Source organism: Phascolarctos cinereus, unplaced genomic scaffold, assembly GCF_003287225.1.
Source record: "Phascolarctos cinereus isolate Bilbo 61053 unplaced genomic scaffold, phaCin_HiC Scaffold_5;HRSCAF=322, whole genome shotgun sequence".
Lineage (NCBI taxonomy): Eukaryota > Metazoa > Chordata > Mammalia > Diprotodontia > Phascolarctidae > Phascolarctos > Phascolarctos cinereus.
Window position 1 is genome coordinate 106330841 of NW_027555958.1, and position 27805 is coordinate 106358645.

Below are 27805 nucleotides of genomic sequence, written 5' to 3' on the forward strand. Positions count from 1 at the left end.
ATAGCACTGTCCTAAGGATTAAAAATGAGAATTACACGTAGTTCTTTATGAGCAATAAAAGAATAATTATTTTCACTATTATGAGTTTTAAAATGGAAACAATAATTATTAAGTAGATATTGTTTTTGCTTCTTTAAACAACAAATTGTGGTGCCAGATAGAAAAAGCATTTTAACAAAAAGGGTCTTGATTTGTCATAGACTATCCATTTATCTCTAATCTTTAAATACTTTGTCTTACCATTTGTGAAAGTGGGGGAGATGTTGATAAACTTGAGAATATCCAAAAAAGAAAAATCAAGATAATAAAGACACTCAAAACCATGCAAATGATGCCATTTGTTGAAGGATCTTAGATCCTTAGATATTGACTTGTCAAAGAAGAATAGCAGTTTTAAAGAGCTGTTAAATGAATGAAGGATCAGTCAGTCAACAAGCAGTTATTAATCACTTATTATGTTCCATGCAGGGAGATAAATTTAAAGCTCAACATAAGAAAAAACTTAATAAGCACAGGCAACAGAAAATAGAATGGGCTGCCTCCAAAGATAGTAAGTTTATATAAAGTATTTTATAAGTCACAAAGTACTAGCTAATCTCTTTTCAATGCTATATAGAAAAAAAAATGGAGCATGCTAATTTTCCTATTTCCTTCCTGGATACTATCGCCTCTCTGCATTTTCATACTGTTGTTGCTCTTCCTTGGTTCTCCTATCTGTGTAGCCACCATGGCTATTTTCCTTGCTGTATCACATACTATTCTCTAGCTACTGGCATATTCCAAAATTCTATCCTGGACCTCTCCTATCTGTATTCCCTCTTTCAGTGATCTCAGTTCCCATGGGTTCAGTTATCATCCCTATGCCATTCGTTTTAAAATGTCCAACAGGGCAGTGGTAACATGGGCCAAGAGCTGAGGAGAGAGACTAAAGATGAATAAGTAAACTGGAAATCATCTGCAAAGAGATGATAATTAAACCCATGAGAGCTGATGAAATTATCAAGTGAGATAATATAAAAGGAGAAGAGAAAAGGGAAAAGAGCTTTGGCATATCCCCAGTTAATGGGCAAAAGAGACTGAGAAACAGTGGTTAAACAGGTAAGAGGAACCAAGAGAGAACAGTCTCAAACTCCCAAAAGGAGAAAGTACACAGATGGAAGCATTCAATATTGTAAAATATTAAAGAGATGCCAGGGATAAATATTTTTGAGTATTATAAGTTTTGCTCATGACAGAAAGTCTCCCCACCCCCTAAACCAGATCAGTATTCATATGTAAAAATCTCAAAAAAAATTATATACTCAATAAAATGAGCCTTTGTCCTCTAACCAAAAAGGATATGTCAAGCACTTTCCTAAGAGCAAAAGGGAACAAATAGCCCAAGATGCCTTGCCTTTTAGTATCTATGAGTGCCAATGAGCAAATGGTTCTTCTCACTACAAACTATTATTCCCTAATTTAAGAGAATGTGAATCTTGTTTACTTTTCAATTTAACTTATGTCCATTCAATTTTTTTTTCCAAAACATATTACTGGGGCCGGACCCAAAACAGCTGAGTTAAATGCAGCTTGAGCTCTCCCCCAAACCCCTCCAAATATATGTAAAAAATGACTCTAAACAAATTCTAGAGCAGCAGAACCCACAAAAAGACAGAGTGAAACAAATTTTCAGCCCAAAACAACCTGAATGGTTGATAGGAAAGGCCTGTTGCGCAGGGCTAGGAGAGGAGCACAGTTCAGCGTGGGCCATGAAAGCCCCACAGCAAACCTGGAGCAGGCCTCAGGGGACTAAATCACAGGCAGCTGTGGCTGGTGTCCAGACTTCTCAATCCACAAACACAAAAGATAACTTAGAAGGTTAGTGGGAAAGGTCTTTTGGACCTGGGTGAGAGAGGAGCATAGTCCAACCCTGGCCCTACTGCAGCCCCAGGGAGCAGCAGCAACAGCTGATTCTGGAGCTCTCGGCCCACAGACAGGGGAGGGATTGAGTGGCTGATCAGAGAGGGATTGCAGGGATCTCTTTATTGGCACTGAGGCAGGATTCTCTTGCTTTGCCCGTGCTTTGATCGGGGTTACCGTTCTGAGTGGCACTCCTGGGATGAGGAGGAAATGCCCTTTAGGTAAATACAGGACTGGAGTTTTTATTATGCATCAGAACTCAGCTGGTGAGAAAAGGATTGCCATTCCAATTTTTAAAAAAATTACCACTACTCTCCTAACCTTTAGCTTTTTAAGGGTAGCATGAATAAAAGGAAACCTCCATTTTCCTTAAAAGTGAGTTTCCTGGGTTATATAGCTAAATCCTACCTTATTTCCTAGCTTTCTTAACTTTTAAGTAGATAAATTTCACTTAAATAGTATTTAAAAATAATTATTACTAACATTTATTTCAGGTAAGTAGTTGATGTACATTTTATTGAGCAAAACTGAATTGCAAGCAAATATAAAAATACCAGGACAAGCATTATCAAATAACATAACAGGCATTAGTGTTACCAATGGAATTGGTAAAGAAGCTTCACAAAAGAGATCTACAGATTATGGCTTTTTTTTTAACCAAACAAAAACTTCTGACAGCACCATAACGGCAATACTTAAACACAAGAGAATAGGACACTTTTTACTATTTTTTTCTAGAGTTATTGGTTTGCACTCAAGTAGGAAAGTTAACAATGCAGGGATGTGTTTTGGCCAACTTCAGCTTTGGCATATATTAACAGAAGTTAAAGAGAAGAAAGGAAGTCATCCATTTAATACTTTTTATGTTTGTAGAAGCTTTGCATCTTTTGCTTTGATTCAGTAAACAAATAGATACACTCTTAAAAGCAAGGACTCCCCCCCTTTTTAAACAGTACTTTACCCCAGCATTGTAAATAGCATTTCTGTCTTACAGCTACAATTTAATGTATTTTTTATTTAAAATCATATCTGGATAAAAAAATACTATATCATGAAATAGAGTGGTATGTACAAAAGTCTGATATCTTTGGTTGTAGTATGTGATTAATTATGTTAAACATTCTTATGCAGTATGTTATAATTTAGAACATAAGGCTAGTAAATGTTGTTGGAGGGAGTCAAGAATGGAAAAACCTTCTGACTGTTAAAATGGTGCTTTGTAGCATCTATTTTAAAAGTACTTTCCCTGAGTGAGGTAATCCAGATCTCTGGAATAACGACTCCTAATATTTTTGAGTCATTTTCTTGACAATTCCTAGAAGTATAGGCAAATTTAATTTCCTTATGGAACTTTCTTGCTATCCACTGAAATAACTTGACATACTTGTCAATGTTTAAAAGGCCAGAGATATGATCACTATTGCATAACAATTTTTCTTTAATTGGAATGAGTGTATCATTCTTTCAAACTATATTTTGAGCAAAATATGTCACTTAGCACAGTGTCTGACACATAGTAGGTGTTTAATAAATACTTATGGGCTGATTGACAAACTATATCCAGAAATAAATTCAGCTTTCGTCATATTACAGAAGTTTCATATATAGTTTATATCTGTAACACAAAAATCCAGGTTGGATTAAAATAACCTGGTGGCAGCGTGCTTCCATGCAGATCATGACTCAAAAACAGAAGACTTTTCTCCAATATCCTCTGTCAAAATGAGACTACTTATATCATATGTTGTTATAGGGGCTCCATGTATGATTAAATACAAATGCTGAATAAAGATATTGATTTTCAGGTGGAAGGCAACAAGCTATAATCTATTATAACTATGAAAAGAGAATGTTACCTTAACAAGAATTCAAATTTCTAGTGTTTATAGAATAGTAGATATGTTAGCACAAAAACTGAGAGAAGTTCACTCATTTCATTCTCATATAGCACACATTCTTCAACAGTATTCTTCACACCATTCTCTCCTCTAATTGATGGTTCTGAGAATATCTACCAACACAGTTACATATTATCAATTCAATTCTATGACATGTAAACAACCCTACTCCTGCAACATCAACCTCCCTCACTTCAATGGGACAGCTGCTCTTTGGAGCATCCAACCATTACCTACTAAATTCTGCCACTGGACTTTAATGACTCCGGAAGAGAGAATGAGGCTGATGACCTTGTGCAACTCTGCCTCACTTAAATCCAATACAATTCACCTAGGAGTCAAGACATCACTTGAGATGTCACTGGTCTTCTTTGAAAACAAAGGACAAACAACAACCACCACCTCCTAGTAAATCAGCCAGGCTAGCAACCTCAGCTTAAATTAAATTAAAGGTAGAAGCTTAAAGTTCATCTTGTCCAACCCCCTTATTTCATAGATAAAGGTCCTAGGAGGCTAAATGAGTTGCATAAGGTCTCACAGGCAGAAAGTGGTCAACTATAATTTGAACCTGGGTCTTCACAACTCCAGCATACTTTCCACTGTACCATAATGCCTTAATCAAGCACAGTTCAAATTCAGAATGTTTAAAAACAAATTTTTCTTCTCAAAACAACTTCACTTCCCCAACATTATTTTTTCTCTTCCATTTTTCCTGCTCCAACCCTTCACATTGCTCACAATTGTTTTTCACACTCTATAATCAAGTGCTTTCTGATCTTCTTGCTGATCCACTCCCATTACCAGTGTCTAAGCTTAGACTCTCACCATCTCATGAATGACTATTAAGTTTCTTTTCCTCAGGTCTTTCTTTTCTATTACTCCAAATGACAGAATTTTAGAGGTAAAAGCAACTTTAGAGATCATCTAGTTTAACTGTCTCAATTTACATATAAGTAAATGGAAGTCCTCAAAATGCTAAGTTGTTCGCCCTAAAGTCACATCATTTTACACCACAACCCTAGTGGTCTTTAGAAAACATTGCATTTATAACATTTTCTCACTAAAATCATAAATTGCTCCTGACTGCTATATTAAGTTCAGGTTGGCATTTAGGCCTTCAATTAATTAGATATACTTTACTATGAAAAAATCCTAGAATCCCTCACTCCCTTCTACCCTCTCCTGTCTCAGATTTCAACTCCAATTCTTCTTACAATGTCTAATAAATTATGCTCATTCTCCTACCTCAAAATAGTTTTCTTCACGCTGGTACCTCCTGTCTAGGTTGCCCTCCCTACCTCCAAACTCTTAGGCAATCTTAACCCTAAAACTTCCTTGAAGGCTTCCTATTCTGAGGCCTTTTTAATCTCAGCAGGATTGTTTCCCTTTAGCAAGATTTCCTGCAGTCTTCTATCACCCTGAATTTTGCAACTATTTGATATTATTATATCTCATCTACCTAACTAGACTGTAAGGACAGGAGTCATCTTTTTCTTTCATAGTCTTCATAAAAGACAACAAAAAACTCCAATAGTACAGAGTCACCTTCAAAAGCTTAAGAAAGACTTGAATATACTGCCGTTCAAAACAAAGAGCAGATTCCATATCAAACTGACTGACTTGAATTGAATTTTTATATGCCATAAAAACAAAGACACCATTAGGCAAATGCTATATTTATATAATAATATTTGTGTAGTTAAAACTTAAATGAATTCACTATCTAAATCTATGAAAACTGACTACCAGCTAGACATGGTTAAGTGAAAGAGAAGAAAATTTATTACTAGAGCTTTCTGTCCACTCCTTAAAATAGATACTTTCAATGCCCTCAAATATATCACATTTGATTATATACAATATGATCCAGTTTGGGGTTCTTCCTATAATAATAAGGAGAATCTAAAGATATCAGAGGGAATCATGAAATTTTATTTCACTTTCCAGTAAAAACCCTCTTAATTTTATGCATGTACAAATGATAATTGTTATTTTCTTTAATTTCAACCAATACACTTTCAAATCCTCTTCTGAGGCCAAGAAATTTAGCATTTAAACATGCATTTTGTAATATGCATGTTTTTAATAAGTTTCCATATATGAATTCAGTGAATATGTTAAAACATTATTCAAGTACTCAGCTTTTCATCAATTCTATTCTATAAACATTATGAAATAAAAGCAATACTGCTTTTGTTTTATTTAAGGTAGTTCAACTTGGCATAGTCCTCAAAAACATCTACAGTATTATTATTAACTCAGAGATTAGAGAACTAAGTGCTCCACTTGCAGAGTATATTCAAGGCATGCCTCATCTCACAACATTTCAGTGTCAGTTCACTCAGGCTTAGGAGAACAAGGAAATTCACAACACTAAAGTCCTTGACACTAACAAATAGTTGAACAACAGAAACTGATATGGTTTATTAAAGGACACACAAAAAGGGAAGCATTACAATCTCCCTGGTCACTGCAATTAAAAACCACTGGACATTTCCATCTGACCTGTGCTGAAGCTTCCTATATGTGTTGCCTCCCTCTATTAGAATGCTTGGTCCTCAAGAGCAGGTAGTCTTACTTTTATACTTGTATCCCCAGCACTTGACCATTCACACATTCATCGGCCTAATAATCTAATATTCCTATCTCAGTCTTCTATCAGCCCTAAGATCACTTCTTTTCTTCTCAAAGAAATCAGTATCTGACTCACAGATTCTTCCTTAACTTTCCTACTCTACCCCCAACTCCTATATTCATACTGATATGTGTCCAAAACCCTGTATTCCTAGTTCATTCAACTTTCCTCAATTTCCATAACCTACATCTTTACCATCCCAACAACTCATAGGGATGATCATACCATTGATTTCATTATCACCAGTTACTATGACAGAATGTAAGTTCCTTGGAACAAAGACTGGTTCATATTTTTGTCTTTGTATCTCCTCCATTTAATAAGCAGTTGGCTTATAGTAAGTACTTAAATGTAATGGCTGTTGACTGATTGGTAAGTATCTCCATAATCCAGAACTCTAAAATTCCTCTCTCTGGTTGCAACCTTTCTTTTACGTCAGCTAAACCTATTCTTCATCCTTACTGACTTCTAATCCCTTCAGCTTCTCCTGTTTTCTCAAACTATTCCCTCACCTCCACCTTCAATCTCCTCCCTTCATACCTTTAGTCTTGATCCTATGGTTGACCAGTTCTACTACATACTAAATTGTACCTCGAATCCCTTACATCTCATTCCATTTAATGTTCAAAGTTTGCCAAACCACAATGATGCATTAACCCCCTTACAATTCACTATGTTTGCTTCTACTCATTGACAGCTGCATCTACAGAGGAAACATCTACAGGCAACATGACTATCACACATCCTAAAACTCTATTCTCTTTTTTCAAGCCCCCTATACTCACTATCTCCTCTCAGCAGAGAACCATGAGAAAAGGTGCTCATTGTGAGCTTCTCTTTCTCCCATATGCTATACCTTGAAACCCTCATCATTACCTAGTTTCTCCTCCTTTACCCTAGTCTCGGAGAAAGAGGTGGCTCCTTTTCCTTGTCTATTTGAGCACATCCCCTCTCATTTCTTCAGAGTTTAACCTTTAAACATTCCCCATCCCTGACATCATCAATCTCTTATCTTCTTACCTATTATCAATCCGTTTTTTTCTACTACCTAAAAACCTGCCCAAATCTCCAAAGTTTTTTTAAAAAAAATCTTTCTCTTGACCCCAGTAGCCTTTGAGATATCCTCAGCTTAAAAAACAAAAACAAAAACAAAAAACCTTCATTAAGTCTAAGATGAAAGAGGCATGGTTGGATAGCAGTTTTGAAAAAAAGATCTAGGGATTTTTGTGAACTGAAAGCTCAATGAATCAGCAACCCAAAAAAGTTAATGTAATCTTGGGCTTCATGAAAAGGATATAGCTTCCAAAAACAGAAAGATCACACTATATTCTATCCTCATCAGTCTCTTTCTATTATGTTCAGTTCTAGGCATTAGAATTTAAGAATGATATTGATAAACTGGAGAGCTTCAGTACATGTCCTATAAAGACCAGTTGAAAGAACCTCCTGGAGAAGAGAATATACTATCTTCAGGTATATGAAGGGCTTTCAAACTGAGGAAGAACTAGATTTGTTCTATTTGGTTCCAGAAGGCTGAAATGAGAAGCAACAGGTGGAAGTTGCAAAGAGGTAAATTTAAGCTTGATGTGGGAAAAACAACAACACATTCACATAACCTCATCCTCCCCACCCCCTCAATCTTCTTAATAAAGGCCTCCAAAAGTGGAATAGGCTGCCTCTAGAAAATGGCAGCTGTCCTTCTTTGAAGGTCTCCAAACAAAGGTTGGACAACCTCTTGTGGCATGTTATAATAGGAAATTCTTTCACGTGTGGGTTGGACTACAAAACCAATCAAGTCCCTTCCAAAGCTCAAATTTTGTGATTCTTCTCTTTCAAATTCCTCAAAAAAGGAATTTGCATTCATTGTCTCCATTTCCCCACCTCCCAGTTTTTTCTGACCCAATGCAATCTAATTTCTAACACTACTACTCAAATGAAACCATTCTCTAAGATAAACAATCTCAATTGGTAAATTAAATGGTGTTTTCTCAGTGTTCACCCTACTTTATCTCTCTGGAGCTTTTTATACTGACAATTATACCCTACTCCTGCTACATCAACCTCTCTCATTTCAATGGCACAGCTGCTCTTTGGAGCATCCAACCATTACCTATTAAATCCTGCCACTGGACTTTAATGACTCTGGAAGACAGAGTGAGGCTGATGACCTTATGCAACTCTGCCTCACTTAAATCCAATACAATTCACCTAGGAGTCAAGACATCACTTGAGATGTCACTGGTCCTCTTTGAAAACAAAGGACAAACAACAATCACCACCTCCTAGTAAATCAGCCAGGCTAGCAACCTCAGCCATTTTTTATCTCTCTATTTAATCTCTCTATTTAATAAATTTGTAAATCTTACCAATTTAAATCTTTAACATCTGTCCATTTCTCCCCATTTATACCACAATCTAGTTTAAGCACTCACCATTTCTTGCTTGGCTGAAATATCTTCATGTCTTGGCTCAAGTCTCTTCCTTCTCCAATCCACAGTCCACACAGTTGCCAAATTAATATTCCTAAAATAGAGATGTCACCATGTCTCACCCTAGCCCAAAAATCTTGAATGGGACTCAGTTGCCTTTAAGATAAAATACAAACTGCTTAATTTAATATTTGAAACAATCCAATTGTCCTCAAACTATCTTTCTACTTTGATATCATATTACTCCTTCCTTCATAAACCATGTTTTAGTCATAAAATCCTACTAGCTATTCTCTAAACTCTACATTCCACCCCCATTAGCATATCTTGCACAGGCCCCATGCTTAGAATTCATTCCTTCCTCTTTTTACCATCTTAGAATACCTCACTTTCTTACTTCCAGTTTAGTGCTTGCTCCCTCCTCATATTATTTATATACATATTTATAAACATATATATTTATAATGAGACTGTACTCCAGCACACTCCGATCACACCAAACACAATATAAGTTCAAAGGCAAAGACCATTTTTTCTTTGTATCCCCAGTGACTAGCACAAAGTAGGCAATTAATAAATGTTTTTTTCAGGTAGGATTAATACGATTAGAAGAAAAAATATCACAAGAAAGCAGTCCCAGCAGAAGGAAAAAAAATGTAGAGAAAGTAATGTCAAGAAAATATCAAAAATTCTCATTTGGCAAGCATGTGATGATTTTACACATTAATCAGAAACCTAACATTTCACAGTATAATCTTTGTACAGCTGATGGATTTCTTAGAGAGCTCCAGCTATGCCATTAGCTGTTCTTCAGTTATGAAATGGACACAATATCACACAATAAAACCTTTTAAGACACTCAATAAAAGGCTCTATATAAACACAGTAAAATTGAGCAGTTAGGTTACATAAGAGATTGAGAAATAAAGATGATTATATTTACATATCTAAAAAAATCATATCCTATCTTTTTTAACAAATCAGATTTATAAACTACTTCAATACTTCAAAAGTTCATTATTTTATCAGTATAGATACACCTTCTAATGATGCTGTAGGTGGTCATGAGTTGCTGTGGTTAAAGAAAAATAAAATCATCCAAGAGCTCATATCCTGGTGATTGACCTCTCAAACTTATCTAAGCTCTTCCAATAAGAGACACTGTATTTCCAGGCTCATAGGTACATAAAACTAGAGCTGGAAGAGAACTTAAGAAGCCATATAGGTCAATATACTCATTTTATGGATTAGGAAAACATTAGTCCAAAAAGGTTGCAACTTGTCCAAGTAATAAGTAGCAGAGGAAGAACTTGAACTAGTGTCCTTGGTCTTTAGAACTGGTACTTTCTCCACTGCACCACAAGGCTTTGAGTATCAAAGTAGGACTTTAGTGGCATATTTTAACCTAAAGCCAATTAGCTCTCAGCATTTTAGAGATGAAAAAAATCTCAATGGCCTTCTAGTCCAATCTATACTTGGAAAGAAATCCTTTCTACAAAATACTCAACAACACCGAAGACCTATAATGGAAGGTCTTTTTCCCTTTTGAAAAGGTCTATTAAAAAAGTTTTTCCTAATCTTTTATCAAGTTCTGCCCTTTAAAGCCCACTTCCTTCCTTCTTTCTTTCCCTCCCTCTCTTTTTTCTCCCTCCCTCCTCTCCTTCTGTCCACATAAGATATCATACCCTTACCTGGGGGTGCTCTGCCCAAAGAAATGTAAATTTTGATCACTGAAACCTCACAAGATATCTTGAGGTTTCCTAAAGCAAATCTCTCTGGCTCTCAAAGACAGGTCAACAACAGGTTCCAGACCAAGCCTCACTTGGTCACAGTTTGTGCCCAGATGGCTCAGAGTGAATGTAAATAGCAATTGTTTCTGTTTTGGCCAAAAACCCTGAGAGTGTTCCCCTCCCAGATTGAGGTTCATTTTTTTTTGACTAGGTAAAAGAGGACATTCTCTGCCTCATTTCTTACCTAGCCTTAATCACTGAATGGGTATTGCCTCAGACAAACTAGACCTGGGAAAGACCTTAGCTTAAAAAAGCCAAAATCTCTCACTATATCCAGGGCCATCTCCAGTAGTTCTGATCTATGTTCAGCCACTAGATCCAAATGGCTCTGGAGAAGAAAGTCAGGCTGGTAACTTTGCACAGCCCTCCCTCGCTTAAATCAAATTCACTTGCAAATCATGCCATAGCTTTCCTGATGTCATTGTCCTCTTCAACAATAAAGGACAGACAAATTAACAACAGCAATTATGGTATAACTCCTCCTATATACTATATATATTCCAGTAAAAATAGTGTACAAACTCATAATATTCCCCAATTGTCTTATAATTGCACAAATGCTGTATCTTCATTTTTCACATACACTTAGTAAGAATTATATCTTTAGGTTCCCGCCGCACTGCTCTCCCCACTCCCACCCCATCCCCAAGCCTCAGAGTCCCAGTTAATATATTTAAAACATGTGTACAGGGTGTCCCAAAAGGCTTAGTGCAGTTTTAAGCTATTGGAAACTGTACTGTTTTGGAAAATTGTATATATATTCATATGTACTGGGAAGAAATTACTTTGTAACTCAAATAATCAGTATTTGATATTTTGTAACTACAGTTTCATAAGTAGCAATCACTTGTAATAATACCACTTTAATAAAAGGACAAAACTACCTATGGAAAAAAAGCCAAGAATCTTTCAAGAAAAAATTCAGTATTAATTCAAAGAAACAAATACACACACACACACTCACTTACAAATTGCTCATTAGAAAAAAAAAACAGAAAAAATCCTTTCAAATACCTGACTTAATTAAACTTTAGTAAATATTTTCTAGTAAAAAGAAAAAAGCTGCAGGCTTTAAATAGCCAGAATATAACAACAATTACAATTGCTACTTCATTTCAAATGACATTCCTCATCAAGAACATTCTTGAATGTCAGATATAAAACTATTTAGATAGTTGAGGCCAAGTATTTCATCCTAAATTATTCAAAAATTACAAGCAAAAGTAGCTTTTGCCCTGATATTGAGATACAAAGTCTATTGTTTAAATAATATAGTGAGATTGTAAATACGTCTTTATATTATAAGGGATATGGATTGACTACTACAGTGTTACTGTAAATAGCATAGTGCTGTGAATATTCAGTGCGGTAACAGAAAACAGTCCAAGAAAATTTGATACATTTTAAGGGTAAAAATTAACCATAAATGAAATTTAAATTCTATCTTGATTGTTGTTTAGTGCTCCCCAACAATAAAAAGTAAATAACTAACTGTTTAACTAGGTGATTGTAACTGCTTAGACTAGTGGCTTTTCACATTCTATTAATACCACTTTACCTAGCATTGGGTAGGAAATGGCTATTTTACTATTATTTGTACAGCTTGAGCTAAAGCTACATTTTGACAACATGTACATTTGTGTTGTTACTTAAATGTTATAGTTATTAATAATAAATACATAGTATAATAACAGTATAAAGACAAATAACTAAGGCAAATATTTGGAAATGAAAATTATCTTTCTAGATAACTCAGACTAGAAGAAATTCTGAACAGAAATAATATTTTCTATAAAATGTAATATTCATAAAAGATAGAAAGGAGTTTGGAAAAATTTTACCAAATAAGATATTTTTTCTTTCTTTGGATGAACTAGAAACAACACAATATATTTCTCCTCTGTGGCAGTTTTTTTTCTTTCAAATACAGTTTACTAACCTAAATGTTTTACATATACTAATTTTTACAGAATATAACAAGGACTTAGAAGGACCTTTTAAAAACAAAGTTATTGTTGGGAAAGCTAGGTGGCACAGTGGATAAAGCTCCAGACTTGGAATCAGGAGGACCTGAGTTCTAATTCGACCTCAGACACATGACACTTACTAGCTGTGTGACCCTAGACAAGTCACTTAATCCCGATTGCCTTACCAAAAGGCAAAAAAAAAGTTATTGTTGTTGTTGTTATTTAGCCCTCAGCATTCTGTATTTATTACATTTGAATAACTCTTCCGATTGACAAGAGCTGGAATATCAATTTTAACTAATTTTAAAATCTCAAATTCATTTAAGATAGCATTAAATTTTAATATTTAACAGCCAAATTTCTTTAATATTTGCAAGAATTTTACATATACTGCATTTGATCACAATCAACCACCTTGTAAGATAAAAACTGCAGGTACTGTCACTCCTAGAGAAAAGTAGACTTCAGAGAGGTTTAAATTGATCAGCTAAGAAAGTGCCAAGGTGGGAAATGAACTCTAAGTCTCTCTCTCTTAATACTCCTTATACCATATTGCTACACTAACATGCATGATATTTATAAAACTAATGAAAATCTGCAGATTTTATTCATTTCCTTTAATAAACAAAAATTCTTCAAACTTAACTCTTTCAATGGTTTAAAATATAAAGTGTTAAAACCATAACTTTATAAGCAGATGCTACTAAACTATTTCCACTTCCCTTCTTAAATTTCTAACTCTTTTCAAAGAAAGTTGCAAACTACACAATCTCAACCTTGCATTCATATATAAAAACTGTAAACCTACAAACAAAAAGAGCAAGCTACACAGATCGGCAAATACACAGGAACATACCGACTAACACCAATCGCCAAGGTTAGTACAACCCCTCCCTCTCCCTCAACTGATTCTCACTTTCTGAATTTAACAGGAGGCAACTCCAACTGCTCAGAAGAAGTTAGAGAAAGATTGGATGGAATAAAGTCAGATTTTTAAAATTAAAAAGAAAGGATACAGCCTTAAAGCACCAGTCAGAGTTCCAACTGCCAGGATCTTCTGCACAGGATCAAATGCCAAGGCTGAGGGTTGATAGGGGAATCCATGGCGAACAGTCTTGGGATGAGGAAGTGACGAAATCAACAGCAATAACAGACAAATAAAAAAAGGGGGAGGGGGAATTCATTATCACATATTAGAACTGGATATAAAATCTATTAAAAAAATTACTGTCCAAAACACCTATTTGTGTTCATTAACAGAAGTTGTTCAAGGTTAGCAAAAAAAACAACAATATGTGAAACTGTGATTTTAGCTTAATGTCTGGAATGCTGTCCCCTGGAACATCTTCCCTTTGGATATCTATTCTCTAGAGCGGCAAGAAATGCCTGTCATTTAAATCATGGGACACTTTTACACAAATAAAAGAAGACTGAAAACTTCTAATAAAATAGTCTACTGTAAATGAAACCATTAAAGTTATTAAAGACAAACTAAAGAACAAGTTCCACTTCTTCGTCATATCCCTTCAAGATAAGAGTTCTATAATGGAAAAAATATAACTTTTTCTCTCTCCCAGGAATCTGCTTTCTAAAAAGCATTAACTAGGTAAAAGTTTTCCACCTTCATCATTAGGAAAATGTTTAAAATGTATAATCTCAAACAACTCTATAATGCTTCTATGGGATTATCAGTTTATAAAATTAAACCCTAAAAGGAGAATATTTATTTTAAATAAATTAATGGGTGAGACTAGTGTGGGAGAAGCTTATTCATTTCAAACATTAAGCACCTCTTTAGGCAAAGCACTGCAATAAGGATACAAAAATGTTTAAAAAAAACAACCCACAATCCCCTCCCTCCAGCATCTTAATATCTAATGGGATGCCAGGAGACTTATACACAGATAAATATGATACCTAGAATGTGTTTAAGGCAATGAATGAGTGTACAGAAAAGACCAGAGAAGTATTCATAGGAGTTTTTAGGGGGAAGCCTGTTTTTCTTAATCAAAATTAAAGTCATGAGTAACAATTTCCCTCCTTAGACTATACATCATTGCTACCAAAATCTACCTATAAGTCTATTTTACAGCTGTATTTAACCTTCTTCCATATTTTTTTAAAAGTACATATTCTATCATATACAAAATCCCTTTTTGGGGGGAATGGTATCATAGGCATACTTTGGGCAGTATAAAGCAAACTACCTCTTACTTCAACATTTTTCAAGGGAACAGCAGAACTTAACATAAGTATACCTAATTATGATGTTACTTTTATTAAGTCCATAATAAAGACAGAACAATAAGGCTAAAAGTATATTTGTACATCCTCAAAATAGTCTGTCTATATGAAGGCATGAGTGTTTATTGAAGATGATAAAAAATACCAATATTCAAATTAATTTGCATGTCTCATTAAACAATTAACTAATTTGCTGCATCATCCTTCCTGAACTTGTGATTATTACAGCACTACAGGCAAGAATTCCAATATTAACTTTTTATACCAACACCACAAAAAAGGATCCATAAATTCAAGTTAGAAGTCATCTGCAGTACATTTTAAAGAAGAAAATGCAAGGCACAGGTGAATGCCAAATTGCTAATTGTCTGGCTGGCTGTTAACCAATCTTCATTAGAAGTTATTTCCAAAGGAGGCCACAAGGGTTTTATGATTTGTGTCTTATGCTTTAAAAAACAACAACAATAACAACAACACACCAAAAAAAAACCCTTCCAGATTATTGCAATTGATGCTTCCAAATACCAACTTAATGGTCAGTGTTATAAATGAAGCAATCTTGGAATCACTGTTGCATTAAAGAAGGGCCAGTAGAGTTCACAGTAAAGAAGTTGGGGGAAATAGTCTCCTAAGAGGCTTTTAATCACAAAGTATTTTCTAGGGTCCAATAGATATGGGGGGGGGGGAAGTAATTAGCTACAAAGATGAATAGATAAATATAGAGAGAGATGGATAGATTTAGTAGAGACCGGAACAGAACAATAAGGATATGGATAAGTAGATGGATGGATAGATGATAGATAGATGGGGGGCAATTTGGTGGGGGAGAGAATGAGAGAGTGACAGAAAGAGAGAGAAAGAACCACTGAGGAAGAGGACAGGGAGAGTAGGTGCGAGAGAGACATCGAGAAAAGAGACCGAGGGAAAGAAAGAGAGCTAGAGCGAAGGAGAAAGATCGAGCTAGCTCTAGGTGGGAGAGAGCCGGGGGGGGGGGGCGGGAGGGGAGGAGAGAGAGAGAGGGGAGAGAGAGAGAGGGAAGAAGAAAGGAGAAGAGAAGAGAGGGAGAGGGAGAGAGAGAGAGAGAGAGAGAGAGAGAGAGAGAGAGAGAGAGAGAGAGAGAGAGAGAGAGAGAGAGGGAGGGAGGAGAAGAGAGAAGAGAAGGGGAAAGGGGGAAAGAGGGAGAGAGGGGAGAGAGGGAGGGGAGAGAGGAAGAGTGAGAGGAGGAGGGGTGGGGGCAGAGGGGAGAGGGAGACGGGGGAGGGAGGGAGAGACGGGGGGAGGGAGGGAGAGACGGGGGAGGGAGGAGGAGGAGGGAGGAGGAGAGAGAGAGAGAGAGAGAGAGAGAGAGAGAGAGAGAGAGAGAGAGAGAGAGAGAGAGAGAGAAGGAGGGACGGAAAGGGAGAGAGAGAGATAGTATCTAGGGACTGTTGGGGCTCCCCACTTGAAAGCCCAGATCCGTGCCCAAGCCTCCCATTTCTCGCAATAGCCACGCGCGGGCCGCCCCCTCGAGTCGGTCACCTTGCAGAGCTGGAAGTGCTCGGACTGGAGCGTCTCCTGCACTTCGTTCTCCCGGCTCCCGGGCTGCGGCTGCTGCTGCTGTTGCTGCTGCTGCTGCTGAGAGGACGACGACAACGACGACGAGCCGGCTGTCAAGCCGTCCAGCACCTTCCTGATGTTGAATTTCTTCATGGTCTCCCGGGGCGCTCCCTTTTTCCCTGCCTTCTGCTGCTGCTTCTTCCTCGTCCTCCTCCTTCCGTGCCGGCCGCGGCCTCCCCCCCCCCAGCGCCTCCGCGGCCCCCTAGCTAGAGGCTCAGAGGGAGCGCAGCGAGCGACGTCCCCCGTGGACGTGGACCGAGGGAGGGGGGAGGGCGGGCTCGGGCGGCAGTTTTGACAGGATGGTCAGAGAGACAAGAACACCGAGGAAGAGGAGGAGGAGGGAATGTGGGAGAAGCAGGGAGAGGAAGGAAGGAAGGAGGGAGGGAGGGAGGAGGGGGTGAATATCCCAGCAGGAAATCCCGCGACGACGGGAAACTCCCGAGAGGGCAGCTCGGCCGCCGCGCCCAGACGGACACACAGACGGACAGACAGAGACCCGGCTCGCCCCTTCCAGCGGGCTCCCCGACTGCTGTGCGTCGGCTGCCGGTGCCCGAGCCGCCGCCGCCTCCTTCTCCTCCCCTCCGCTGGGAGGCAGCAGCGGCAACAGCAACAGCAGCGCCCGGGTGGCAGCCGAGCCCGCCCGCCCGTAGGCTCCTCTCTCAGGCTCTCCTCTTCCTCTGTCTCCGGCAGTCTCTCCCCACCTTCCCCTTCACCTAGTGGCGAAGTGGCTCCCGACCGCGCCGCCTCTTCTCACCATTCGCTTATCCGTCGCGGCGGCCGCACGAGCAGCCGCCGCCGAGTCCATGGCCGAGCCCCGCCGGCCTGTCTTCCCTTCTCCCGGCCCCCCGCCGCTCCGGCTCAGGATCAGACTGGCGCCGCCGCCGCAGCTGCGCCGCTCTCTCCCCGCCCCTCCCTCCGGGCCCCCGCCCCCCTCCCCCGCAGCGTCTCCGGCAGTTCCTCCTCACTTTAGGCGTGTGCGGGTGTCAGTGTCAGTGTCGGAGCGGGGGCCGCTCGCAGCAGCTCTGCCTTCCTGACCCGACCCGAATCGAATCGCCAGTCCTGGCACTTCCCTCAGCCTACTCCTCGCGGCTCGCTCAGCTGGCTGGCCCGGCAGGCAGGCAGGCGGGCGGGAGAACGCCTCCCGTCGGCTGCCTGGCTGCCTTCCTGCTTCTCCCAGCCCCGGCTGGCTACGCGACTCTCTCTCCGCACACGGCACCAACACCCGGAGGAGGAGCAGTAACCACAGTTAACTGCGGCCGCCGCGGCAGCCCCAGCTGGACGGCCGGGGAGCGGAGCTGCTGAGCATGCGCAGCCACAACCGCCTCCCCCCTCCCCCTTAGAGAGCTCTAATCTTAAATTATCTTCTGCTAAATCCCAGACAATGGCCAGATTTCTCCTGCCTCCAATCCCGAGTGGCTTCTCCTGCATCTCAGCAGCTTGACCAAGCTTTTGGTTAGGGGGTCTTCGCTAAGAGAGGCTCTACCTTAACCTCTTAATATTTGTATCTATTAGATGCGGATGGCTTGTTGGGGGTTTTTTAATTTATTTTGGGGCTCGACTTTATCTCCTTGTGTCTTCGTGTATGTAGAATGGAGTAGTGAGTTAGAAAGGACTCTTAAAATTAAAGCACCTCATCCCCACCCATCTCCCGAGACCCCAAGCAAGTAGAACTGGGGTACCCCAAAAATGGTTGCTATCTCCAAGCTTATAAAATCATAGGCCTCAAAACTGGAAGGAACCTTAGAAGCCCAACCCCTTCATTTTACAAATGAAGAAACTGAGTCCAAGGGAAGCCAAAGTACAGAACTGTGACGGTCACAGAATGAGATCAGCATTTTGAGGATTCCCCAGGAAATCGGTTTCTCTTCATGCATGTTTCGGTCACTGTACAGTGGTACACCACTTCATTAACTCCTTTCAGATGTTTGCTTATTGGGGTAAAAAGATGACAGACTCCCATTCCAACGGTTTTTTTTAATAGAATCCTTAAAATGCATCCTGACCTTTTTTTTGGTAGCCATGCTATGTTGTGGAGTGCTTCCTTTTACCATTTTTCTTTTTCATTTCCCTCACTTGTGAGGTGAGGAAGAGGAGTGTGGATGAAGGTGGGGGGAAAAGGTATGGAATTCTTGTTCAAACCATTGCCATGTTTCCCTCTAACCCAATGGCCCCTCAGCCTTTCAGAAAAAAAGGCAAGAGGAACTTAAATTTAGTTGAGGCTATCTTCCCAATTGTTACATTCAATATGGTAAAGTGGAGGGGGAGAGAAATATTGAACTAGAAAGGAGATTAAAGGGGAGATTTAAGGAAATTTGTGCCCCCCACTGCTCCTGGAATTCAGAATTATTACTGCCACTACTAATAATGTGACCAAATATACTCAAATATATTATATTTGGCTCGTTTAGGGTGTTGGTAAGGGAAAGTGGAGGCTGTAAATCAAAAGTGCTTAGAAAAGCTAAAAGCAGGCTGCTAGGTGGTGCGGTGGATAGAGCACCAGCCTTGGAGTCGGGAGGACCTGAGTTCAAATCCCACTTCAGACACATGATAATCGCTGCGTTGGGCAAGTCACTTAACCCCTTTGGCTTGCAAAAAAGAAAAGAAAAAAGCTAAAAGGTAACCAAGGAAAGGAACAGAAACAAATACCTGTCCCTTCTGCCCTATAACTATTTTTCTCCTATCACTGCTAGGAATAACTAACTGTCCAGGACTAATTGTCCTGGCCTGTTGGATTTGGCCCCAAAGATTTCTGGGAAATGTAGTTCACTCAGATTTTCTCCGGGGTGGGGCAAGATATTCTGTAAGCAGGATCAAGGGAATTGTTTTGTTTTTTAATATTCATCGAACATGTACAATATTCCTGAAATACAAAAAATAATTATACAGACAGATTAGCCACTGGACCTATAATTCCATATGGAATTCGAAGATGAAGAAAGCATATCTGCTCCTTTAAGTCTCAGAGAATTAACTAAAGCAGAGGTGTCAAACATGGGCCAGTGGGAACCAAATTAAACTGTAATTGAGAAATAATAAATAAAATAAATAAAAATACAATAAAACATAGGTAGCATTAGATTTCAAAACTAAGTTAATATTTAGTCCCCAGGAGATCCTTTTGTACAAATTAGTAGCCCTTGTTTCTATTTGAGTTTGACACCACTGGCCTAAAGTATTGAGAAGTAAAGTGACCTGCAGAGGGTCACACAGCCAGTATGTGACAGGGCAGGGACTTGGTTCCATATATTCCTGACTCTAAAGGCAGCTTTTTATCTGCTGTGCTATGGTGCTTCTGTTGGATAGCATGTGTTCTTCATACGTTGTCTCCATTGTACCCACAATGTCCAGAAGCCAAGAAGAATCAAGAAAGAGGACAGAACCAACCCTAAGGAGAGTTAAAGCAGGCATCCATCTTATGATAGGATGTGAGGAATCCTCAAGGTTCATTAACCACCCTCTTCCTTCCATCCATCAAATTTTTCTTACACTGACTTGCTATGAAATTAGTAGTACTTAAGTAAGGATTCATTTCAGATCAAAGAAACGTGGGATTTAGAGCTGGAAGGGACCTTGGGGCTCATTGATTATATCTACAAATCTTAAAACTCTCTATAAATGTTACCTATTATTAATTTATTTTTACAAATGAAACTAAGGTATAAGAGAATTAAGTGACTTGTTCAAGGACACAAAATTAAGAAAGAGCTAGATTCAAATCCAACTCCTTCTGACTCCAAGTCCAGTTCTCTTCCCACTATAACATTATGCTTAGATAGAATGGGGCACAGGATAAACAATATTTTGGGATAAAGGAATAGAGGAAGGAAGGGATAAGTCCAGACCATGGAGCCCTTCATAAAGCCAAGGAAGAAGCAGCATAAAAGAAAGAAGAAATGGTAAGGTATAAAAGGCAAACTATCTATTTAACAATTCCCTAGGGTTAGCCTAAGTAAGAAAAAATAATGAATTTAATATATTATTCCTCCCACTTCAAATAATGTGTTAATATGTCCCATATTCATTATTGTCACTTGACATAATTAAGTTACCATCTCACTTTTATTAAGGATTACAGAGCTGGAAGAATTCTCAGGATGTGAACATTTTATAATATAACCCTAGTTCTTCAATCAGACTGTACTTAATCTAAGCAAGAGAGAACTTTAACCTGATCTTAGTAGTTTTCCAACGGAGATTTCAAAATCTTTATTAGATGTCTGTATCAATATAGTGACTTTGAATGTCAAGAAATATATATATATATATATATATATATATATATATATATGCATATGTGTATGCTTGTGTCTATATAGCTCTATGTCTATATCCACATCAGAGTCAGTGACTTGGGCTCCAAATTGAACAGGAGTAGGCTGGATTTACATTTGGGAAATTGAATAGTGCTTTCAATGATCCCAAGCTTCTCAAAGCTGCAAAGGCTTATCTTTTTAATGCAGATTATTCTCTTGATAGTAGCATGAAGCAGTGGATAAAACCTTGGACTTGGAGTCAGGAAGTGGGGGTGGGATTCAAGTCCCTTTTCCAAGGTTTACTATGACCAATGGCAAGTCACTTAATTTATCTGAGCCTTAGGCAACTGTTTCAAACTATAAATTATACTCAGGACATAAGGCTGTGAATCATAGAACACCACTATCTCAGAACTATCCATTTTTAATTCACCCAAAGATCACTCCTAAAGTATGTGGGGTGGGGGTGGTGGGGAGAGAGGGGAATAGTATAAAAAAGGTATAGCATTTTACTAATAATGATTTATTCTGAGTGGCATGAGAAAAGATCAAGGACATTCATGACCAGAAAAAGTAATGTTGTAAGATTGAGGGATGACAGGCAGCATGACTATTTCACAGTATACATGAATTTTTTTTTTAAATAAGACCCCCAGTGAGTTGAGTTGATTCTCTCTGGAGTATTTACAGGAATCATATAGAAGACAGGGATGAGTTGCCATCTGCACCAGTGGAAGAAGCATACATGCCAATGAGATAATAGATATATTGACAAATTCAAATGCCATAGTAATAAGAAAAGGAACAACAAGAATTCTCTTGATTCATAAATTTTACCACTAGCCATTTAGCCATTCTAAGCTATTAGCCACTAAAATATGACTCCAATGTCTTCTTACATGTAGAAGCAACCTTGAGTTCTCAAAAGTTATAGCAGCAGAGTGAAAGCCCTGGCAGGCTCATTCAAACTGGAAAGGCTTCAAGTACAGCTTGGCAGTGACAGACTGTATGTCTGCCATCTCCCTAGCTAAGTGCAGGGAGGAATGTTACCACCAGAAGGTTGGCCACCAGGGGATAATTTTTTTTTTTCCTGCCATAGCAACTCAGGAGCACCTTCTATTGAAGAATAAGAGGGGTTGCAATCTTTGTCAGTGGAAAAAATATCCACATCAGTGAAATCGTGAAATCTTGAACTATTGATCATACTGGTGATTGAAACTTCTCCATGCCACTTCATCCTATGTGGATGGAGCAAGTACCCAAATTAATGAAATTAAAGATCCTTCAAAGTATATATTATTTATAATTTTATTATACTAGGCATTTTAATACCATATAGAAATGTTTGGAGTTCTTGCTTATTTCACTTTCTTTTTGTTTATAGGCATATTCATATAAATTTTTACTTTTCTGCATCTGTCACTGTTTTCTGAAATAGAAGATTCATATTTTCCATCTCCGGGGTCCATTTATTTCAGGCTAAAAGGAACAATAGAGATCTAGACCAATCCCCTCATTTTACAGAGATTTTACTGAGATCAAGAAGTAAAGTGTCTTGCTTAAGGCCATACAAATAGAGCTGGGATTTGAACCTAGGTTATCTGTTTCCAAATTCAGTACTCTTTCCATTGAACTACATCAAAGGGAAAAGAAAAATCACATTAACTTTTGTTCTGAATGGTTAATCTCGTATTGTTCTGAGTGCCAATATGATGTTTCTAAGCATTGTAAAATGAATATTTTTCATTTAAATAAATGTTTTCTTTTTGATTCCTATCCCTTTGCTTCATATTTAGAAAAACTATCTAGCTATCACTATCTATGTGATGACCAATAACAAGTTATTTAATTTCTCTGATCTTCAGGCAATTGGAAAACTGACTGAAAAGGGAAAAAAATTGAGGAAGATTATTCTTGACAGAAACTTTCTGGATAATATAGTGTACCTACTGCTAATGAAGTAATACTACACATTAATTTATCAGTGGAAAGGGGACATTGGTAAGAATTTCAGCTCTTCTATTTTCTACTTGCTTGACCCTAGACCAGTCTCTTAATCTCTCTGGGACTCAGTTTCCTCATTTGTAAAATGAGGGGTTAGACTAGCTAGTCTCTAAAGTCTCTTCCAGCTCAAAATATATGATCCCAAGATCATTACCAATTTAACAATTTTATGTGCATAAAATTATGTGTTCCCATCTTCATTTAATAGAATCTGAATTTGTCACATTCACTCTGAGGAACAGCATACTCCAAAGGTAAAGAATTAAAGGATTTTATAAGCCATGCTGCACTTAACATTTGATCCTGCTGTTGTCCCCTCCACCTGGTATATGTATTATGGCCAATCTACCTATTTATAGCAACTGGCTAATGTCCAAGAATGATTAGGACTTTGTCAGGCTTAATAAACACTATCAAGTAAGTAAACAAACCATAAGGTTGGGAACAGAATAGTCAAGGCAGGCACTGTCTAATAAATTGTCGTATTTGCCAGATTTTAACCGATTTTGGGATAACTACATGTTCTGGCAAACATTGGAGTGAGTCTTCATTGCCAAACAAGAACTAAACATTATAGTCAATTGTATATGTCGCCATTTTCTCTTGAGCAAGTATAATATGTAAAAATAAATAAATAAATAAACCAACAACATAGACATGTATCAAGCAAACACAAGCAGAACATAAAAGCAGATTTTAAAATAAATCCATACAAACAAAATGCTCCTATTAAATATAATTTAAAAAAAAGCAAAAAAACACCAAGAAAAATGATAAGGAGATTCCATTCCAAAGAACTATAAAATATATAAAATCTCTGGGAGTAAACTTGCCAACACCCATGCAAGAGATATAAATACAGCTACAAAAATTTCATTACAGAAATAAATGTAAACTGATATTCACTATTCATGTTTGGGATGGGCCAATATAATATAATGACAATCCTATGTACATTAATTTACAGAAGTAGTGCTATACCAATCAAAATTCTAAGGAAATATTATATAGAACTATACAAAATAATAAAAATTAATGTGGAAAAAACAAAAGGCCCAAGATCAGAAGAGAAATTATGAGAAAATATACAAACAAAAGAAATAACATTACTAGATTTTGAACTACATTAGAAAATAGTCACCAAAATTATTTAGTTGGTATCAGTTTAAAAAAAAATACACACAAAATCAGTGGAACATATGAAAAAATGAAATAATTGAAAACAATAGTTTAATGATTGGTTAAACCAATCAATCAGTCAACAATGACTTATTAAGCACTTGCCATGTGCCAGGCACTGTGCTAAGCACTGGGGATATAGAGAGACAAAAAGCAGTCCCTGTTCTCAGGGAGCTTACATGCTAATGTGGGAAGACATTTGTAAATAACTAGATACATAAAAGATATATCCTGAATAAGACTGAAGATAATCTGAGAGGAGAAGGCAGTATCAGTGAGGGTTGAGGAGAGAAGTTGATAAACCCTCCTGCAGAAGGTCAGACTTGAGCTAAGTCCAAAAAGAAGCTAAGTGAGGAAGCACACAATTCCAGCAATGCAGACAAACCAGTGCAAAAGCACAGAGACAAGAGGTGAAGAGGAATGTTTGAGGAATAGGAAGGCTAATATAGAGGGATTGAAAATTGCATGGAGAGAAGTAAAGCATGAGACTAGAAAGGCAGGAAAGAGGCAGCTTATAAAGTTTAAACACCAAACAGAGAAGTTTATTTTTTATTCTGGTGGTAATAAGGAGCCCTAGAAGCTCATGGACCACCTAGTTTTAGCAAAGTCACCTTGCCACTAAGTGGAGGATGAATTGGGGTTGAGAGAGCTGAGGCAGGAAGATCAGTTAGAAAGCTATTGCAATAAAAAAAAAAAGGTGATAAAGACATGATAAGGACATACTGGGGTGGTAGCTGTGTGAGTTTAGAAGGAATCCAGTGCACATTTCTCTGAGAAAGACTCCTTTTTTGACAAGAATTTCTAGGAGGGTTAGAAAGCATTTTGGCAAAAATTACATTTAAACAAAGAGCATACACCATATATCACAAAAAGCTCAAAATAGATGAGTGACCTGAATATAAAAGTTCATATCATTAAAAAAAAATTAGAAGAGAATATGTCTGTTACCTCTCACAATTATGGCTGGAGAGAGAATTCTTAATTAAACAAGGGACAGAGGAAATCATAAAACGTAAAAAAGAAAATATTAGCTGCATAAAGTTTAAATACTTTTTATACTAATAAAATGAATAAAAATAAAATTAGAAGAAAATGGTAGAGAATATATTTTCACCAAATATTACTGGTAAAAGTCCAATATTTAAAATACAGGGTGTTCTAAAAGTCTTCCTGCAATCTTAAACCTTAGTAGCTTAAAACTGCAGGAAGACTTTTAGAACACCCTATGTACAGAGAATTGACAAAAATACCATCCTTCTCCATTAAATACCTGATTAAAGAATATTAATAGCTTTCAAAATAAGAATTGCAAACTATACCTGAAAACATGCTTCAAATCCCCAGTCATAAAATAAATGAAAATAAAACAATCCTGAGGTTTCATAGCATATCCATACAATTTGAAAAGATGACAAAAATTGGCACTAAAATACAGAGGCTAGGAGCACTAATAATACATTGTTGGTAGAAAAGTGAAGTACTTCAACCATTCCAGGTGTCAGTTTGGAATTAGGCAGAAAAGTATATAAATTATCTATATCCTTTGACTGAATTCCTACTACTAAGCATTATTCCCTAAGGAAATCAAAGAAAAAGAAAACCGAAATATATAACACTCTGTAGTAGCAAAGAACTTAAAATAAAGCGGATATCTATGAATTAGAGAATGAATGCTTTTAGCAATTAATATCCCATTTCATTCATGTAGCATAGTTTTTAGACTATGGTACTATTATCATATTAATTTAGTGGGATGTTATTGTATAATACAAAATGACAGAAATGAGGAATTCAGAGACGTGGAATGATTCATACAAACTGAAATAGAGTACAATGAGAATAATATATACAATGATTAAAACAATGTAAATGAAAAGAGTACCAAAATAAAGTTGAATTCAGATTTAAAAACCAATGAAGTTCTAGAAGAACAAAAATTTAAACATGCCTGATCTCTCATGTCAGAGAGATGGAGGATTACTGGGTCAGAATATTGCCTACATTGTCAGATATAGTCATTGTATGAGGTATTTTTGCTTAATTGTTTTTCTTTGTCCAAAGGGAGTATTCATGGGAAAGAGGGGTATGAAATGACCACTACAAATACAAGTGATATCAATAAACTTTTCATTTTTAAGAGGGAGAAGTAGAAATTTCTATGTACTTCAATTGATGAGATAATACCAAAATGAAAATAAAAAACATAACAGAAATTACCTCGAAGTAAAATGAGAATTATTAAGGGGGAGGCTAGGAAAAAAAAATAGCAAAGTTGCTAAAAGTTTTAGAGATTGCTAAAATGCTGCATATACAATAGCAGTTAAATAAATTCTTATGCAATTGAATTGAATTATTTCTACAATATAGAAAATAAATGAAGCAGGTAGTCATCTTTCCAAAGTCTCTAGAACTATAACTATTGGGGTTACATATCCATTTAAGTACAATATGGTATCATTGTTGAGATTTTAAGCATTTTATATATATATATATATATATATATATATATATATATATATATATATATATTTTACAATCATCAGTTTTGTATTAGGAAATTGCTGTTGGGTTTTTTTTTAATATAAGTTTTTTTTTCCCTCCACAAAAGCCCTACCCTGATGTCTACTGATAACATGGATATGATTTTGGGTCTTCAAAGACTATGGCAGTAGATTACAAACTCTGACAGGTACTAACTACTGATATATAAAGATTAATTTATTTGTTAACATTCTAAATATGAGACTCTTGTCCAGTGACACCATATTTTTGGAGAAATACTGATATTAATATTCTTGCTATAATGAAAAAGCAGAAGATGTAAAGAAGTTAAAGTTAAATGGGGAAAGCTTATTCATAGGTTCTCCTTGGATAGACAAACAAAGGCATTTCTGAAGTTTGGTTTTATCATGCAACAAAAGGTTAACTATCATGGCAAATCGAGTCTTCTTGCTGTGCTCATGAAGAATATAAGCAAAAAAGACCACTGAGAAATTAAGTGAATGTTTATATATTTTCTAAAGTCTCAAGTGTTCTTATTTTCCATTTTTTCTTAGTTTCATGGGTTGCTTTGAACAAAGAATTCATCACCTAGTTCAGCATTTATGCCAAAATTTGTGGAGATGTTCTGGACTGGACCTGACCCAGTCCAGTTCCCTGGTGGTTTATGTAGGTTATTGAACAATTAACAAGAGAAGATTTATTTAATCATAGTAGGAGTCAAAAATAATCATTGAGGATGCCCCTGGTTGACTCAACTAATCAAAGCTCTTTTGCCTGATTTTCCCATTGTTGTCCACAGCTAAGTATAAGAGGGCACCTAGAGCTCCATATAAGCTGTTTTGTACTCTGGCTATCTGGAAGTGATGTCAACATACTGGGAGATGCTTTATAAAGCTTGCCAAGTCTTGTCAGTTCTACCTCTATAACACCTCTGGTCTCTGTCCCATTCTCTCCACTTTCATAGCCACCTTTCTTGCTCAGCTCCCCACTGCCCTTTACCTCATAATTGGCTTTCCTACATCCCATCTCTCCCCTCTCCAATCCATCCTAACATGGTTGTAAGATTGATATTCCTAAAGCACATCTTATCATTTTACTCCCCTACTCTAGTATCTTCAGGGTTTCTCTAGCGCCTGCAGGATAAAACACAAGTGACTCAACATGGTACTTAAAGCTCTTCAAAATCTGACTCCAGCCTACCTTTCCAGGTTCATTTCACATTTCCCCCTCTTCATGCATGCTATGTTCAAGACAAGTTGGCCTCAATACATCATTCCATCTCCCATGTTCTTGCTTTTGTACAAGCTGTCATATGCCTCAAACATATTCTCTCTACCCCTTCAGCCTCTTAGAACCTTTAAAATCTCAATTCAGATGTCACCTCCTATGGAAAACCTTTGCAGATGACC

General features: G+C 37.4%; 1 protein-coding gene across 5 annotated transcripts in view; it reads right to left on the reverse strand.

The window, feature by feature from the left end:
- STXBP5 (syntaxin binding protein 5) overlaps positions 1–17287 on the reverse strand; it is a 218665-nt gene extending 201378 nt beyond the window's left edge. For 3 of the 5 annotated variants that reach the window (XM_020986574.2, XM_020986573.2, XM_020986571.2), the window contains exons 1-2: positions 16381–17286; positions 13635–13732 (exon numbers count right to left, since the gene is read on the reverse strand). In XM_020986574.2, coding sequence (XP_020842233.1) covers positions 13635–13732; positions 16381–16551 — 269 coding nt within the window. In that variant the 5' untranslated portion in view covers positions 16552–17286. Of the gene's footprint in view, positions 1–13634; positions 13733–16380 lie in introns of all 5 variants that reach the window. The other 2 variants (XM_020986570.2, XM_020986569.2) reach the window with 1 other exon arrangement.
- Between the last annotated feature and the right edge of the window lie 10518 nt (positions 17288–27805).